Here is an 18850-nt window from a genome sequence, read left to right on the forward strand (position 1 = left end):
CCGCGTCTTCTCAGACGCCATAGGGACAGCCCCGAGAGCATGTTCTGAGAAATAAGTAAGTCACGTTCACAGCGTAGTCACGAACGTGTACACACAGCACATACACCATAACGCACAGCGAACGAGGCCAGGGATAAACCCAACAGTGAGCCTACAGTGAAGAAAACTGGAAAACTGGGCCACGGGGTGTTTAAAAACCTGTGAAGAGACACAGGAGGACATAAGATGTGAAGCTGTGGATTCCGTCAGTTTGTAAGTTTCATGCAATTCCAGGAGAAATCTCGTGTAATTTGTTTGTTCTCCGTGAAATGATGGTTGAGATGTACCCAGAAGAAGCCCATCCAAAAGACTCACCTAAAAAAAATCTTTTTACAAAGAAAAACACAAATGAACTTGCATAAGAAATGTTCAAGCACATTGTAAACCCTAGAGCCGTGGAAAGTGGAGCATAGCATCATAGATGGTTCTGGAACAGGTGGTTTCTCTGTTGGAGTGAAACCCTTCACTGTGAGGCTCTGGGAGCTGTTATAGGAGATAGGGAGCCGCTCGGAATTACAGGAAGCAACAGTGGCTCTCTCTGTCTGAGGGAGGAGAGGAGGACATCAAGGAAAGGAGCCCTGTGTCTAGTGACCTGTAGAAGAAATCGTGCATACCGAGAACAACAAAGCTAAAAGCCCACAAACGAAGAGAACACAATTTTCAGCATTTCAATGGAAGTTAGCAGTTTATTTTTTTTTTCCTACACAGTGGGTGGGAATGCACATTGGAACGGGCATTTCTAGGAGAAAGGTACCATTTGTAACCAAAGCCTTCCTAATGTTTGTGCTCTTTGATGAGACCCTCCCACTCCCTAACAACGACAGCAAAAGCAGCGCGCCAGGACCCAGTGGGGGCCCCACCCAGATTTCCTGGCTGGTCAGGCTGTTCCTGGCTGTGCTGGGTGTCAATGCTGTGACTCACCGCTGTCCCCTTTCCTGGAGAATGGTCCTGGGCTTGCACTGTTCCAGCAGTTGGGCTCACATCACCTCCCGGGGGGCCGAGGGAGGACCTAGAGGGAGGGAGGGCCTGAGCAAGGGGGAGTCAAGTCGGGGTCCTCGTGCAAAGTGGACCAACTGTGTTGTGCAATTTGCCTTCTGGGATTCCCCATGGGATCTGGAGAAGCCAGGTCCCCGCAGAGACCCTGACCCTTCAGCTCTCCCCCCTGCACCTGCCCTGCCTCTTCCTTCCTCCCACCCCCTTCCCCACTCCCTTTCTCCAGAGTGGGGTCCCTCCCTTAGGCTCTGCTTCTAGGAAACCTGCCCTTGGAGGGAAATTATTTACTGCAGACTTAATTACCCTAGTGAATCCTCTACCTAGCGAAAAGTCAGAGACTTAAGTCTCAAGCAGGTTAAATAAATTATGGAAAATCCAGTTGAAGAAACAATAAAATTTATTTTATAGAATATTTTTTGCATGAGAAAACACGTACAATATACTAAAAACTCAAGATACATATCGTTGAGAGATGCTGATTTTTTTTTTTTTTTTTTTTTTTTTGCCAGAGACAGAGGGAGAGAGAGCGTGAGCGAGCACAGGCAGGCAGAGAGGCAGGCAGAGGCAGAGGGATAGAGAAGCAGCTCCCCGCTGAGCAAGGAGCCCGATGTGGGACTCGATCCCAGGACCCTGAGATCATGACCTGAGCCGAAGGCAGCTGCTTAACCAACTGAGCCACCCAGGCGTCCCAAGAGATGCTGATTTTATACCCAAGATCTATACATACAGAATAAGAATGGGGGGGCACACTAAAAGTTTACTAGAAAGTCATTCTAGTAGTGATTTTAAGTTAGTGGGCTCAGAATAGGTAATTTTTGGTTTTCCTTGTGATAGCTTTGCATTTTTCTGTTTATTATGATAAACATAAACTAAATTTGAAGTAAAAATTCAAAAGGTTTCTTTTTCTAAGGATGGTACAAATCACTCACGTCCTCATCTAATCTTGAGGATCCCTTAGTTTCTTAGTTCACATTTGGTCTCGAATACACTTTCTTTGTTTTATTTATTTATTTATTTTAAAGATTTTTTTTTTTTTAATTTATTTGACAGACAGAGATCACAAGCAGGCAGAGAGAGAGGAAGGGAAGCAGGCTCCCCACTGAGCAGAGAGCCCGATGCAGGACTCGATCCCAGGACCCTGAGATCAGGACCTGAGCTGAAGGCAGAGGCTTAACCCACGGAGCCACCCAGGCGCCCCACTTTCTTTGTTTTAGAATAAAATAGATATATAGAAAAGTTTAGCTATATAGAAAAGTTGTAGTGTCCCTGTGATTCCTTCCCCCAGTTTGCCCTAACATTAACCCTTAGCAAATTGCTCTATTTCCAAGTAAAAAAATTAAGACAAAGTAATTCGAAGAGAAATCCTTGAAATTCTCAAAAGGACACAAAATGAAAAAAAAAAAAAACACATATCCAGTTCTCAAAAGATGCTGATTCTTCTGAACAAAAGTGAAATATGAATTTGACAAGTATTTTAGATGACTGTGTTATAAGGGAAATGATTAAATTAGGGGCTTTTTTGTGTGCTTATACGTGGAAAGACTCATGAGCCTCTTGACCCCCCCATAAATGACTATTTGGGAGGATCACCCCGATTGGTACAATCACGGCGTTCTCCGTCTTTGTCCTGATACACAAAGGATCGCAGGGCTGCGGTACAGAGAACTTGGCTCTGTGCGGATTTTACACTGTTCATTCCGTTGTTGCCGTGTTTCACTGTTCTTATTGTCTGGCCTTTTTTTTTTTTAGGTCATTTTGGATCTGGTGTTGCCTCCTACTTCATATTCCTCAGGTGGTTGTTTGGAATTAATATTGTGCTGACGATAATGACAGGCGCTTTTATTGTCATTCCAGAGGTAAGAACGAGTTGGGGGGAAATAAGAGGCCCTTTCGTTCGAAATGGGAGACGGGCGTGCAGCCTCGTAAAGCGATCGCCCTCACTATCCTCATGGGAAGGATGACCCGTGCGTTCAAGCAGGACACAGACGACCTCTTCCGTGAAGGGCCGGGTCGCAAAGAGGGGAGGCTTTGGGTCCCACCCGTGCTGTCCCCCATGCAGCATGAAACATGATACACGAGCTCATGATGGTGTCTGTGTTCCCGTCGAATTTTATTTATGGACATTTACGGATGCAGGTTTGACTGTCACATCATTCCTAAGTGTCCTGATGGATTCTTCTGCTTTTGATTTTTTTTTTTCCAACCCATTAAAAATGCAAAAACGATTCTTAGCTCTTGGGCCACGCAAGAGGAGGCGATAGGCGGAGTCTGGCATCCGGGCCAGCTCGCCGGCACCGTGATAACACGGAAGCCGCTTCTCAGCTAAGCTTCGTCCTCACGAAATAAATGGGGCTATTTCCCGTGCAGAAACCCAGCGACCTCAGAAAGCCACCTGTAGAAGCCCAGTGAGAGGACACCCAGGAGGGCTGATCAAGCAGGAAGCTCGGCCCACGCAGCATGACTGTGCCCTCAGTGAGGATCTAACAGAAAGGCAGCCGCTAGAGACCCGGGCCATGCAGGGCCTTCCCAGGCCGTGGGGATCTGGGCATCCGCCGCCCCTTTTCTTCTGGCCCCCTCCCCGCCCCAGAGGATCACAGGATCTTGTTTTCTCTACCAGCTCATCGCGGGCCAGCCCTTCGGAAGCACGGCCAGCAAGACCATCCCCAAGGAGCACGTGGCAGCTGCACAGGACCTGGACACCGTCTGGTCCCTGGGGGTGAGGCTGAGGCTTGGCCGGGCTCTTGTCTCGAGGGAGGGCTGAACGGGCGGCGAAGTTCCGGAAGCCAGCGTGGGAGGTGACGCCGGGCGCTCTCTTGGCAGGGTTACCTGCAGTACTCCGTGCTCTTCTACGGCTACTACGGCAGGGAGCGAAGGATCGGAAGGGCTGGTTACCGGCTGCCCTTGGCCTACTTCCTGGTGGGGATGGCCGTGTTTGCTTACAGCTTCATCATCCTCTTGAGAAAGTACGGCTACTCCGCTTCCCTCCATATGCCAGGGACGGTATGAGTGATCGCAGTCTGGTCGGTGATGTGTACGGGTCAGCCGTAGCCGTACCCATTCTGCAGATGAGGAGACCGAGGCTAAAAGAGATATGCTCATTTTAACCGACACGTATCCAACGTTCACTGCTTTGTGCCAGGTTCTGGGCCGGGTCTGGAGAGACGAGAATCACGTGGGCTTGGCAGCTAGCGTAATTTCAGGCGATTTAGTCCCTGCGCTCACAGAGACAGGCACAGCGTGGTCTCAGTGACCAGAGGCTGAAGAGAGCAAAACGTGGTCCTTCGACTGTACGTATGCCTGCAACCTAGCTACAAGCCCTGCAAAGGCCAGGCTTATCTGTGCGGTGATGGGGTTAGCACAGCCAGTTTCTCACCGAGAGGAGGCACAGTGGGAGGAAAACAGAGTGGCTGGGGGCCAGGGCTCAGGCACCATCCCCACCGTGAGACCTAAGGCAACTCCTGTCCCCTCTCTGGGCCTCGTTCGTAAAATGGGCAGGTTGACCCCGAAGATGGCCCGGTTTCCACCGGCACTCACGTTCCGGGCTTCTGTATTAGAGTTGGTTATTGCACGGATGGGCAGGCTCTGAGCCCTCCCCCTGTTGCACCTGCTGCTTCTGTCTGCTTCCCCCTGGGTGTCTCCATCACCCGCCCCATGGGGCATCTTAGCCCAGTGCACATATAAGTGCTTGGGGTAAAAAAAGACCATTAGCATCATCATCCCCATCAAACCACAAAATTCCAAGGAGGTACACGGGGTCCTGGGGGCCTTTGGTTCACAAGAAGCTTTCTCAATTAGCTTCTATGTGGGGGGGGGGTCTCAACACCCCACCTGCAAGACAGACCGTTTGCTACTTTACAGTTTAGGGACAGACGGAGGCAGGCTCAGGACAAAGAACTATGGAGGGAGAAGATAACCAGGGAGAGACCGTCTGAAAGACGGGGAGCTTCCACCCGAGGGGGGTGCAGAGCCCTGCCTTCTGGTGCATCTGAGCAGCACCGTGGCTGGAGGGACCCGACTGGCGCCCTGAGGTGGGGTCGCTGCCCCTCCACGGACAGGGCCTCCAGGAAGCTCCAGGAGAGTTTGATTTCACAGCAAGACTGCACAGAGATGGGACGGGCTGGACCCCCCAACCCCGGGCGCTCACAACTCAGGGACCTCCTGGCCACCACAGCATCGAGTCTGCTTGCCAAATGGGCTTACCCCACAACCGTCCAGTGCCGTATCCCCATGAGGGGGGCTGAACCCAGCCCGCTCAGTCTCCTTCACACCAGGGCCCTGCAAGGATGGGCGGCAGCTCCGGGAAGACAGGACCCAGCCTGACCCTGCTCTCACGCTCCCGGCCTGGCCCCTCTTTCACAGGATGGCTAAGAACTCCCGCACCAGCCTGGCCAGTGCCTCCAGTGAGGACTATACCTTCTGCTGGCGGGTGTTCTGTGCCTGGGATTACCTCATCGGCAACCCAGAGGCCGCCGAGAGCAAGACCGCGGCCGTCGTGAACAGCATCAGGGTGAGTGGGCACGCGGTGGGACGGGGCTGTCCGGGCTCGGCCACCACGCCGTGGCCCTCACTGCGGAGCCACAGGGCCCCTGCAGGCGTCGGCAGTCCACCCCCCCCCACCCCGGCGCTCCCTGGGCAGGGCACTACCAACCCCATGGAGCACAGGAGGAGACACTGAAAAACTCCTTCTTTTAATTCTTCCACTCTGCCCCCCTAAAATTTCAACTGGTATATTTTGACACTTTGCATAATGTGTTGGGACCATATCACAGGTAACTTGTGGGAGACAGACACACGTAACATGCTGGGGACGTGAGCTTTGCCTTTAACTCTGAGGACCAGGTCACCAGACACACCGGGGACGTGGGTCTCCTGAGCAGCCCAGACTGCTAAATGCTGCCCCTTTGAGGGAAAAAAATCTAGATTATTTCACTTACATAAATGATGTGCCCTTTCTCCTCCTCTGCCCAAGCCCTGACTTCTTCTGCATCCACTTATCGTTAGACAAAACACTGATGTCAATAAAAATCTCAATTAAAAATAATAAATCATGCCTTACCGTGCAATATTTCTGAAGATTAATGATTAATGGCAAGGCTAAGCGTTTAATTTGGTTGTGTCTTTTCTTAAAGGAGGCAATCCTGGAAGAACAAGAAAAGAAGAAAAGCAAAAACCTGTATGTATGGACCCTCCCGCCTCCCTTCGTTCACTGATGCGCTATTTTAGTTCAGTGTAAAACTTACCAGACCATCTCCATCTCATTCCGCACATTGTCAGGCAGATTTCTTTCTCCTTAAATCGGTCCTTCTAGTAAGGGATACTTCTAGTATCCCTTCTAGTAAGTGGGAAGCCGGTAAAGGCTAGATAGCGGTCCTCGGGACTGGTTCCTCCCTCTGTCCATCGATGGACGACAGTGTGAGACCTCTGAAGCTGACCGACTTCTTTCACTTAGATGATAAAAGAGGTATTTTTGGTGCCAATTTCTAGTTTGCTAAATTAAGCAAAAGTACTCTATTTAGCAACAGATCCCTGAGGGCATAAGACACAAGTAGCATCCAGCTCTTGCTGACAAGCCTTCCAAGGTGATGTCTCCGACCGGAACTCCTGCTCCGGGATCTGAGGACCGCCTCGGTGTGGCGAGTCCCTTCCGCAAGAGAGTCGATGACACGGAAGGGCCGTTCCCTGGAAGGGACGGTGGCCTGTCCTCATGGGATGGCCGCGTCTGCCCTCTGAGGTCCTCACTGGTTCTTTACCCCCTGGATCAGTTCCCATGATGCAGAACCTGATGGAGCAAGACAGCGGACATGGGGCGAGGGGGCCGTGAGGAAGCAGGGTGTGGGACTGGAAGGACTCTCCACAGGGACACGGGTGAGGGTCTCCAGTTCCCCTTTGATCATTAGCTCCCATGACCTGGGGAAGTTCCCTGGCCTTTCCAGGCCCTACTTCCTCCTGCGGGAAATGAGGATGGGCTCCAGCCTTGTCAGAGGGCGGAAGGGAAACGGAGACCCAGTGCACGACCTGCCTGACCCTACCCATGGCAGCATGGTTGGGGACAGGAGGGAGTGAGGAAGCACTGGCGTGGGATTAATGGGCCTCCCTGTCGCTCCGAATTTCCATCTCCGGGCTCCGATTCTTCAGGTAAAACTCTCCGCAGAGAGACCAGGTGACGCTTCTCTCTTCCTTTGGGAGTGAGCTTCCTCCTTGAAAAGGGAAAGGCCCAAGAGTCACGTAGAGAGAGGTCATGACCCGCCCAAGGTCACCCAGAGAATAGATTTGGGCTCTGCGGGCAGGATGGTCCGTCTCTCCTGTGCCCTTCAGATCCTCCCGCCCCACCTGTTCCTCTAGGCCCTGCTGCCCGGGGGGCCCACACACAGGTCCCCGGCACCCCTGACCAGTACCTGCTGCCCCAGGACACCCGCCAAATCCCCATCAGCCCCGTCAGTGCACACGCATGCAAATCAGGGCGGTGGGGGCAATGCGGGGGTTCGTGCTGAGGGAGGCAACTTTGACCAATAGGGACGGGAGTGATGACCAAAGCCTCCCTGCTTCTCCGTGGGCGGAGATGAAGCTGCCACTCCCTCAGAAGGCCCTGCCGTTGCCTCCAGCCGGGGCCGTGTCCACCACACACCCTTGTCCGGACCGCTCCTCCCCTTGTCGGGCCCCTAGACCTTGTGGGATCGTGTCCCAAATACAGTACTTGCACACAGGCCGTTGCCTGAGGCTCTGCTTGAGGGGAAACCCAATGTGACATGTCCTAAAGGCCAGCCGGTTGGCGTCCGTGAGATTTCCCCAGCGTGAGGAAGGACCGGGCAAGCCCCCGTTCCAGCTCAGGAGCCCGCTCGTCCGGACCACAGCTCTGATGCGCGCGTACGCCGCGGGCCTGTCCCGGGAGCTGAGCCTGCAACGGCAGCCCCCGCCCCCGCGTGAATCTGTGTACGGCGCAGGTTCATGGCGCCTGCTTCAAGGCCGACCCGCGGTAGCTGGTCAGATTTTAAGCGGCTGCGGCTCCCTGAGGAAATGAGGAGTTTGGACCCGGGTAGAGGAGGGGGTGGTAGGGAAAAGCACAGAGCCTCGGGGGCCAAGGATTCCCGCGACAGCAGGCAGGTCCCGTCGCTACCTGGCATCCGTGCGTCTCGGGGTCCTGAGCGCAGCCCGGCAGACCCGTGCTCCCGCTGCCTCTCCCCGCAGGGCAGTGACCATCTGCCTGAGGGTCGTTGCCAACATCCTGGTGCTTCTCTCGCTCGCGGGGAGCATCTACCTGATCTACTTCGTGGTGGACCGGTCTCAGAAGCTGGAGCAGTCCAGGAAGGAGCTGACGCTCTGGGAGAAGAACGAGGTACCGCCCTGCGCCCCCACGTGCCCTCCCAGAGGGATGCGAGAGCAGCCCGCCCTCTCGTTCATGTTGTGTCGCAGGGGGGGCTAGCTAGACGTGTCCCCCTGGCAGGACTGAGTCCTCTGCTCCTAGAGCACGAACTACAAGGGCTTTGAGCCAGAGGGACGACCCCCGGACCCGGCTGACCGGTTTTACTGGTCCCGATCGGGCAGGTTCTCGTGCAACACGGCCCTCCGCACGCGTCCCACCGCGTGTGTTTGGGTCTTGCCGACGGCTTGGTTGTTCCCCCACGGTGCCTTTCCAGAAGTAGACTTCCCCTGCTGTAGTGCCTGGACAGTTTCCACGGCACGTGCCACAGATGACCGTGGGCCAGCTCTCGGACACTTACGCTGTTTTTGTTTTTCTGAATTACAAACAAAGCTTCCCAAACCATGTTGGTTTGTTAAAAGAGCTCTTCCCTTTGTTGATGGGAATATCCCCACGACGGGAAGTGGCCAAGAGGAGAGTTGGGAACAGTCTTACAATTCTTAATATCTGCAATAAGACGGCTGTGCTCACTTTTCCTGAAAAGATCTGAAAGGCTGACGGACCACGGAGGCCAGCTCGCCGCCCACGGAGGTGGGAAGGAGCGTCCTTCATGAAATTTGTAAAGCAAAGCGTGTAGGGGACATGATGCTTGTTTATCCCCAACGTTCGGTGGTTGTTTAGAATCTGAGGCCGCGTTAGGTCGCGTTTTCCCAGACCTCCTTGTATTTCATGCCAGTTAGGTGGTTTATGTGAGGACGTGCTTATGTGTCTGCAGATAGGTCAGGGTCTTAAGGGTCTATCCAGGAATTCCCTCTTTCTTTAGCTCGCGCCTCCCAGTTACTGGCAAAATGTCCTCTTCCAGTTACCGGAAGGGCAGACATGGCAGAGCCAGGCATAATCCTCTCGATAACGCTCTTCCACGCACACGAAGAATATTGCAGCCCCCCCCCAGCCCGGCCCCTTCCCTGTGCGTAACAGTTGGGGTCCCTCCGTCGGCCACCTGACGTGAGCGGGACGGCAGGGCGGTGGGGGAGAGGGGGCCGGACCGCTCCTCCCGCATCTCAGCGGCCGGGGGGAGCCTCTCGGATTCCGGATGGTTTCCGCCAGGACGAAGTGGCGGGGGCCTCCGGGCAACAGCTGACCGGCTGTTTGGGGGTTTGGGGGAGGTTTTCTGTGCCGCCCTCGGAGTGCCCGCTGACCAGGAGGCCGGCGCGAGGGAGGGCAGGGCAGGCCGCGAAGCCGGGACTCAGGTGGGCGCGCACGCTCCGGGCAGGTGAGCGTGGTGGTGTCCCTGGTCACCATGCTGGCGCCCTCGGCCTTCGACCTCATCGCCGCCCTGGAGAGGTACCACCCGCGGACCTCGCTGCGCTTCCAGCTGGCAAGGTGAGCCCGCCCCGTGGGAGGCGCCCATGGTGGGGGCCCCCGGGCGTCCGCCCCCCCCCCCAGGAACCCACGTCCCTCGAGAGCCAGGCTGGCCCCACTGCCCCCCAGACCTCGCACGGAGCTTCCCCCGGGACGCACCGCAGGGATGACAGGAAAGCAGGATGCGGCAGGAGAGAAGGGGAGAAGGACGATGGACGGGGTGGGGGGAGAGGAGTGTCGCAGCAGGGACCGGACAGCAGGTGGCGCTGGCGGGCCCACGGGATGGCCTGAAAGTGGCCCAGGGAAATGCGTCCACAGGCGGCGGTGGCCCTGTCCCTCACAACTTTATTTACAGAAATGGGGAAGGCTGGCGTCTGGCCCCTCCCTGAAATCCGACCGTCCTTTCAAAGGCAGGAAAACAGGACTAGAAAGAGCCAGGGGTCTGCGGAAGCCCCCGCCCTGGGTGGCTCCGGGCTGAGATTCGGGTCGGCCCCAGCGGCAGCCTGGGTGTCCCGACTGGGCTCCGCACCACCCTGGCCTGCGGGAGAGCGTCTTCCTCCTCTCCTCCCTCACCGGCGGCCGCCCGCGGGAGATCAGTTCTGCGACCGCACTTGTCCTAAGGGCGACCCAACCACACAGATTCCTCTCGACATTCACGTCTAAAACTGGAGAAACGGGGCGTCAAGAGACGCGCCCCCGACGACTGAGGCTAATTCTCAGCCAGACGTACTATTTTAGTTCCATTAAGTTCCAGTTAGTTCACCCGCCGCCCGTGTCCCCTTCTGTCCAAGACAGTGAGGACCAGAGCAATGGGAGAGCCGGGCAGGGGGTGGCGGGCTGGGGGGGGGCATCAGGGAGCATTTCTGAGCACACGCCCGGGGCTCAGGGACCCCGAATGCAGAGATGGGCAGGCCCCCGCTGGGTGTGCACGGAGTCCCGGGGAGAGCCGGGGCCGGCCGCAGCGGTGCCCCCGATGCCCTCTGCTCGCTCCCACACAGGTGTCGGCCCTGCCCCATGGAACGTCAGGACCTGTGGGCACCAGGGGCCACACAAAGCTTCACCTTGGAGTCTAGTCCTTGGGATAAAGCTGCTCTCTCCTTGTCCTCCACCTGTATTGGTTTCCTGACCCCCTACGTTTGCACTTAGTGTCCGTGGGGGGCTGTTGGTGAACCTGCCGCTGTCCTTTCCCACCTCGCTGTCCCAGACATGTTTCTAGTAAGATGCAAGCTACGTCCTGGGAAACTCTGGGATGCTTCCAAAGCCTTCCCGCCCCGGGGAGACGGCAGCAAGTCTTGGCCCGCTGGCCAGCGGCTCCCACCGGCTCACAGCGGTCCACAGCCCCACTGCCCGCTCAGCCTGCATTTCAGAAGCAGACTCCGAGATCCTGGAATGGTGTCTGCCTCTTGCAAACTGTACAGACCTGAGAGGCTGCCCTGCGCGCCCCCTGCCCCCATGTTTCAATCTCGTCCGTCCACAGGGGTTGTCATCACGTGTGCCTCCCAGAGCCGTGAGGGTCAAATGAGATCCTGCCTGGAAAATCACTTCTGCCACCGGAAATCAAGGGGAGAGCCGAGGCTGTTGCCGTGGTGCCCAGCATCCTCAGCAAACCCTTTTGCTCTGACAAAGTGATTTTAAAATGCTGAGCCAAGCATGGGCTGCAGCAGGATCTCGGGGGAAGGCGAGAACGGGGTGCCCTGACCCCATCCAGCCTGAGGGTAACAGAATGGGTTCTGGGATCCTGTATTTTTTAAATGCCACCCCCGCCATGATTCTGAAGGAAACCAAGTGTGGTGGCCGCTGGCTTAGCAGGACCCTGAGAGTCCCCCCGACGGGTGGCACATGTGTCCCCCAGAGCTTTCCCACGTGGTCTTGTCTCTCCAAGTGGACTTGTGCTTTCAGGGTCCTGGTGCTGTACCTGGGGAACCTCTACAGCCTGATCATCGCGCTCCTGGACAAAGTCAACAGCATGAGCCCCGAGGTGAGTGCTCCCCAGCCCCGCGGCCACACAGGAGGGCACACACGCATGCGTGCACGCACCCACACCCACACAGGTACACGCACGTTCACATGCACACGCGTGCACACGCACACACGCCAGGGCCAGCCTTGTGGGCGTCCGCACGGCTCATAATCATGCTCCGCACATCACGTTCAAACTCAGCTCAGCTGCGGTGGTCTCGAGGTGAGGAGAGGAGCGTTAGCCCCGCGTCCAAGGTAAAGAAACCAAGGCCGGGGTTTAGGGCGAGTGGGTGACCCTGCGGGGAGGAGTACGGGGGTCTCCGGAGTCCAGCGGTGGGTGAGGCACTGCTCCGTTCCCCGCAGCGCCGGGGGACAAAGTGTCCGCAGTGATCACCGGTGATCCAAGGACGGGAGGCTGTGGGAGTCTTCTAGCAAACTGGGAGGAAATGAGCTCTGGTGGGGAACAGCTCGGAGTGGATCCCCCATCCCACCCCACAGGGGTTTCGGCTCCCATCCTAGGGAAAAGCGCCCGGCCTGTGAGCGCATCCCACGCGGCGGGGGTGGGGCAGGGAGGGAGGAGCCGGGGGTTCCCAGGGGTCCCGGTCCACGCCGCTCTGCGCCCGAGCGTCCCATCCCAGAGGCTCACAGGGCAGAAGAGGCGGTGCACAGGGCAGTTTTGCATCCGGGTGTCGCACAGCTGGGTCTCACCGCCGCCCCCTGGCAGACCCCCCTGCAGTGGTTCCCTCCACCGGGCTGAGCTTCAGCCTCTGCGTTTGTGATGAGGGATGATGGGTCGGACCAGCAGGTGTTAACCTAGTGTCCCCGACACTCACTAGGGACCAACAAATGCTGTCCGTTAGGACCCTGTGTTCATGGTCAGAGACAGCTGCAAAGTGACCATCCGCCGAGCGGAGACAGAAAGATCCAGTAAGGATGACAGAAAGGGGCAGAGAGAGGTTGTTCCCAAGCAAGGCAGAGGTGCCCTCGGTGGCTGTGAAGTTTACGAATATGTGGACAGCCTTTTTTCCTTCCTCCCTCTCCCCACAGGAAGCTGGCACCCCAAATAACACAAGCCACTGGTCAGATCTCATCACCTTCTCTGCCACCAGGACGGCCCCTGAAGAAGAGACATGGTCCACACCCGGGCCGGGGCCGGGGCTCCCGAGACTCAGCACGTGGGCCCCGGAAGAGACCAGCATTCCAGCTCCCACCTTGCCCTTCTCCGAGGCCAACAAGACCAGCGTCTACACCCAGCGTCCGCAAGACCAGTGCTGGGAGACCTACGTCGGGCAGGTGCTCCCTTTTCTGCCCTACAAAGCCCCTCCCTTCACCCCCATCATCCTTAATTCGGGAAGGTCGTCATCTCCGTTTTGTAGAAAAGGAAGATCATATCCGGTAATGGTTTGTGGTTTCCCCAGATGGAGAGTGACCGTCGGCACAAGGGCCTTGGTTTTTGTTTCGTTTTGTTTCGTTTGATTTATTTATTTATTTTTGGGGGGGATGGGAGCAAGCAGGGACAGAGGCCAAGCCAGGGGCAGAGAATCCCAAGCAGACTCTGTGCTGAGCAGGGAGCCCGATGTGGGGCTCGATTTCGGCACCCTGAGATCACGACCTGAGCCGAAATCAAGAGTCAGACGCTCACCCGACTGAGCGCCCCAGGGGCCCCTGCCGGCCCTGTTTTAGAAGCTTAGTCCTCATGAGAATCCGAGCATCCTCCTCACAGGCACAAATGGGGAAACTGAGGCACAAGAGGGGACGTGAGGACACAGACGGGAGGAGCCCAAGTAAGGTCTGAGCCCAGGCACCTGCTCCAGACCCTGTGTCTGAGCGGCTCTGCCTTCCGCCTTCCACACGGGATCTCGTGCAGGGAATCTCTGCTCCTGAACTGGAACCCCTGACCCCGCGTGGTCTCCGGCGGCTCGGGCTCTCTCCTGGTTTCTGTAAAGTTGGCCTCAGACATCAAAATTCAGTTCAAATTAACAAATATTTACTGAGCCCCCGTGATGTGCCAGACGTGAAGACGCCACGGGTGAGACCGTGGAATTGGCAGAGGAGGGGCCCCGCAGGAAGGGGGGGGAAGGTGGCGAGCGGGACGTGGGGGCACTGAGACTGCTGTGTGTCCAGGAGATGCTGAAGCTCTCCATCATCGACATGCTGTTCACCGTGGCCAGCACGCTGCTCATAGACTTCTTCCGAGGACTCTTCGTCCGGCACTTGAGCGACTACTGGTGTTGGGACCTGGAAAGCAAGTTTGTGAGTGAGATGCGGAGTTTCCCCACTACCCCGGGGGACCTTCAGACGGCTGGATCCCCTCCCTCCTTTGCTGACACAGCTGAAACTCAGGCGGGAGCGGGGGAGGGGGCACAGAGCTGAGTCTTCTCCTTCTGACCCTGCTTCCTGGGGCGATCTCTCCGTGACTGTGGGAGCAAAGGGTCCTCTGCCTGGGACTATCAGCACCTGGTTTGTGCAAAGAACCCCTGGACCCTTTCTTTGATGCGGTTCATTTTCTCTTGTAGCCTGAATACGGGGAATTCAAAATAGCGGAGAACGTGTTACATTTAGTCTACAACCAGGGAATGATCTGGTAGGTACCGAAACTGCTTCTTACCTCTGCTTGCGTCTCATCTGGGCTAAGATTTTGGATTTACTTGGTCTGGACGGGACATGCCTGTAGTCAAGCCACAAGAATTAGGGAGGACGTACACTGTTCCTAAGGAAACCATTTGCCTGCATGATGATTTAGTAATGGCTTTCCGAGCATTTTGAGGAAAGGAACAATGAAAGAAATAATCTGGGTTTAAGTCACTATAGGTCATATCCACCCCCCAACCAAAAAAAAAAAAAAATATATCTGCACAGGAATCATTCAAATAATCATTCTGAGTAAGAATCATTCAGAAGCTTCTAAGCTTAGACCCTGCCCAGAAGCTTATTCGAATGATTCCTGTTAGAGGCACGTCCCATCTGTGGTTATCATTGTTCTCTTTTATTATGAATTATTATGAATTTGTTAATTTCCTACTGTGCCTACGTTACACACACAACGTTGTCATAGGCACGTAGGTGTGCACAGGGAGGAGCAGCTTTGGCTCTGTTTTTCCGGGCATCCCCCCGGGGTCTTGGAACAATCCCCGTAGAAAGGGGGGCACTGTTGTACCATTTTGTAAACGCAAAAAATGCCAAGATCCTCTTCGGATTTCTTTCCATTAGCGAGAACAGGTAGGAGGTCAGTCTGCTGTGAGTGGGTTGGCGTAGGCGGACTCTCAGACGGGCTGGGAGGGGAGGCGCAGGGGCGGAGGGAGAGACGAGCTCGGGGTGCCGGGCAAGGGGACCCCGGCTGGAGGCTGGGGCCGCACACCTGTCTGGGGCTTCTCTAGCTCTTCAGGCGTAGGGAGGGAACCCCAGAGTCGCAGACACACGGTGGGCGGGAGGAGGCCGGACGCTAACCCGCCTCCGTCTGCGGCTGTAGGATGGGGGCCTTCTTCTCCCCATGCCTCCCGGCGTTCAACGTCCTCAAGCTGATCGGCCTCATGTACCTGCGGAGCTGGGCTGTGCTGACCTGCAACGTGCCGCACCAGCAAGTGTTCCGGGCCTCCAGGTAGCGGGGACCCCGTCCGCCCCGCCCAGGGGACCTAGGCCATGTGCACCCTCCTCACCTGCCAGGCGGGCTCCCACACGGGGCTCTCCCAGTGGCCTGCCCCCCCATGTTATCCCTTCCAGAAGCCACTCCAGTGCCCACCCTCGGATTGAATCATGACCCCCCCTTTCTTTTTTTTTTTTTCCAACTTTTTACTGGTTTAATAACCATTTAGAAAATGCACGAGGCATGAACGTCCATCAGGATATTCACACACCAAAGATTGTAACCAGCGTCCAGATCAAGACATGAAGCAAGAATAAGCCCCAGAGGCCCCCCCTTGGCTCAATTCCACGAGTACCAATTCCCTTTTTTTTTAAGAGGTTTTTAAGCTTTTTTTTTTTTTTTTTTTGACAGAAAGAGAGAGACACAGAGAGAGAGAGAGCACAAGGCAGAGGTCTGAGCAGCAGGCGGAGGGAGAAGCAGCTCCCCCCCCCCAGCAGGGAGCCGGATGCGGGGCTCGATCCCACAACCCCGGCATCATGAGAGCCCAAGGCAGACACTTAACTGACGCAGCCCCACAGGCGCCCCGGAAGAGATTTTTAAACTATAGTAGTATGCAGTATACAATTCTACGTTTAAAAAGTTGAGTCATAATAAAATAGACCTTTTTATGCAAAACTAAAAGCTGCCAAGATGACTCATGGGGGAAACGAGGAAGATTAAGGATCTTGGAAACAGACGGGAAAGAGAAACATCTCCCCAAAGCCTTCAACTTTAGTGTTTTACAAACAAGTTTCTCAAACTTTTAAGAAACCGTTATTTCTGATCTTCATAAGCAGTTTTTTAAAGCCCAGAAAGGGAGGCGGGGAGAATCCAAATGGGATTGAGACTATTAAAAAATTTGATTGAGACTATTTAAAAATGAGGCTATTAAATTAAAATTTGATTGAGACTATTTAAAAAATCAACTTTGAATGAGGACTGCCTCCTAACCTATGTGCCCATGCTGCTATCCTATACAAATCTCCTAAAAACACCGCAGAGTTATTGTCTCACAAAGCTATTTCATCTATTGGGTTTGGAATTTAACTCTTTGTAACCACCTGGCCCTCACTCTTGAGGACCGAGGACCACTCCGATGTAAACGTAGCTTTCCAAAAGATGCTCTTTGCAGGGCGCGCGACACACTGAGTAAGAGATTGTTAAAGTATGGCTTTCCCTGAAGAACAAAATAGTTCAAATTTATACTCGTTCCAAAAAAGTCTACAGCTTCTTTCCCATAATTGTAGAAATCTAGAAAGGGTCTATTTTTCTTTCTTTCTTTCTTTCTTTCTTTCTTTCTTTCTTTCTTTCTTTCTTTCTTTCATTTTCAAAAGTTCTGAGTATCTAGCTAAAGCCGCCAGGTCTGTCTTGTCAAAGATCACGGAGTCACGACCAACTTCTAAAGGTATTAACGGTCCGAGGTTCTTTCCCATACTTAAATGCCGGCGCGCACACGCTGGGCCCTTACGTCCCAAGCTTCTCCGCCTAAGCGTTCTGCTGGGGAGACTCAGCTACAGAAGGAAGACCCCCCCAGTGTCCGTATCCGCGCCGCTGCTGGCGGGCGCATGGGTCGCTCGCTATCACAGATAGCGCTGCCTTGACCACGCTCCTCAGCGTCTCTGCTGGGAACACACTTGGGGTACAGCTGCCGGCTCAGGGCATGCACGTGCTCCACTCCCCACACAGGCCCAGGAAGGTTCTCAGAGTGGTCACGCCTTTCGCCCCCTCTCCCAGCATCGTGGGAGCGTCTCGGATGTCCCACGACCTCAGCAGCACTGGTTCTTTTCTGTGTTTTCCTTTGAGCCACTCTGGTGAACTTGGACGCAGTTTGAACACGTTGGCTAGAGCCCCGTTGTTTTCTTCGGCTGTAAGAGCTCCTTAGGCGGCTTTACATGGGGGCTTTCAAACGTCGGACCATGAACTGCCTACGTAACAATGTTCATATTTATATTTTATCTGGTGACCAGGACACACATTCAGGCATACACTCGTACATATATGTATATTTATATGTTTTATATGTCTCGCACGTACATGCATACATATATTTTATGTGTACACACACACACACACGAATCAGGATAACTGTGGATACACACCCTGTCTGTGCACACACTATGTGTGCCCACCTACTGCGCTCCTCATACTTACACATATGTGTAGGACACGGAGAAAGGTTTCACAAATGAACAATCAGTGTTCACCTGCTTACTCCCTTGCACGAGCTCTGATATTTCCTATTCGCTTCTAGGCCAGTCTCTTTCACTAAAGAGAGAGACACAGAGCAGCAAAGGGCGCTAGCTGACCATCTCTACACTGACCGCTCGCATCCTCTTTCCAGAGCTGTGTGCAGGGCCTCGCACACTGAACAGACCAGAGCCGTCCTCGGGGACGCCCCACGGGGGCCGAGCTCCCTGATCCCAGCGTAGCGCTCAGGGCCCAGGGCTTAATCAGGCAGAACAGTCACCCTGAGCAGCCAGGACCAGAGAGGAGAAGAGGCTGGGCACAAGCCACATCCCAGTGAGAGAGCCAGGAATCGCCCCCAGAGGACCCTAACCGTCCTTAGACAGAGGAGGCAAGTTCAAGGCTGGGAACACGACGGGGCAACCATCAGGCAGGGACGCAGGTGGACGGATAAAGGCACTAAGATTTTTCGATGAGTCGAGCTCATTCAGGGACGACCGAGGGCCCGCCACTCTCTCGGTTTGAGGGGGCAGGTGCTCGGCCAGTGCGGAGCAGAGGACCGGGCAGGGCTGGACCGCCTATGAAGTCCCTCTGGGCGCCCAGTTCTAGTTCACTAAGCTCCCCACGACCTCATGACAGACCCTCTGTAGGTAACCGCGGGAGGAGCTCTCTGTGTATAGTCAGAGCCACGGCTCCGGGGCCGGTCCTCCGGGCACGTGGGTCCTCGACCACGGGCCACGGAAGGGACTCAGCCCGCGGCGGTTCCTCTGCAGATCCAACAACTTCTACCTGGCGATGCTCCTGTTCATGCTCTTCCTCTGCATGTTGCCGACCGTCTTTGCGATCGTGCGCTACAAGCCGTCCCTGAACTGCGGGCCCTTCAGGTGAGTTACTTTGGATCCTTCTGCTCCTCCTGGAGCGACGGCCAGCTCTAGGGGAAGGGCCCCCGCATGCCGATGAACTCTCCTCCCGACCGACAGAATGCATCCGCAGCAGAGAAAGTTCTCGAACCCACAGACCAGGGCTCCTGCCTCGACAGCAGGCGGCCATCAGAGAGGCGCACCTCGGGGCTCATCCTGCAAAGCCGGAGGTCCGCTAAACGCAGCAGGGGCTGGGGCAGAGCTCCTGGGCTGCGGAGAAATTCCGGCTGGGCACCGTTTCCCTTCCAGAACACGGGAAGCTTTTATTTAACGATAACCTAGGTCGCTTTTGATACATTATTTCTCAAACGGCATCAAGGCAGCGAGTTCTAGACTCTCTCCTCCTAGCATTTGCATCAGGTCAGTTTCAAAACTACACACGACATTGGGAGGCTGGGTTTTATACAGCATCAA

General features: G+C 55.2%; 1 protein-coding gene across 1 annotated transcript in view; it reads left to right on the forward strand.

Moving 5' to 3' along the window:
* TMC3 (transmembrane channel like 3) overlaps nucleotides 1–18850 on the forward strand; it is a 35206-nt gene that overhangs the window by 10569 nt on the left and 5787 nt on the right. The window contains exons 5-17 of the mRNA XM_044230070.1: nucleotides 2782–2888; nucleotides 3650–3748; nucleotides 3853–3995; nucleotides 5392–5539; nucleotides 6162–6205; nucleotides 8218–8365; nucleotides 9663–9772; nucleotides 11651–11729; nucleotides 12758–13003; nucleotides 13835–13963; nucleotides 14227–14294; nucleotides 15180–15308; nucleotides 18290–18400. Coding sequence (XP_044086005.1) covers nucleotides 2782–2888; nucleotides 3650–3748; nucleotides 3853–3995; nucleotides 5392–5539; nucleotides 6162–6205; nucleotides 8218–8365; nucleotides 9663–9772; nucleotides 11651–11729; nucleotides 12758–13003; nucleotides 13835–13963; nucleotides 14227–14294; nucleotides 15180–15308; nucleotides 18290–18400 — 1561 coding nt within the window. The remainder of the gene's footprint in view (nucleotides 1–2781; nucleotides 2889–3649; nucleotides 3749–3852; nucleotides 3996–5391; nucleotides 5540–6161; nucleotides 6206–8217; nucleotides 8366–9662; nucleotides 9773–11650; nucleotides 11730–12757; nucleotides 13004–13834; nucleotides 13964–14226; nucleotides 14295–15179; nucleotides 15309–18289; nucleotides 18401–18850) is intronic.

The sequence above is a fragment of the Neovison vison genome, chromosome 13 (assembly GCF_020171115.1).
Source record: "Neovison vison isolate M4711 chromosome 13, ASM_NN_V1, whole genome shotgun sequence".
In the NCBI taxonomy this organism is placed as follows: Eukaryota; Metazoa; Chordata; class Mammalia; order Carnivora; family Mustelidae; genus Neogale; species Neogale vison.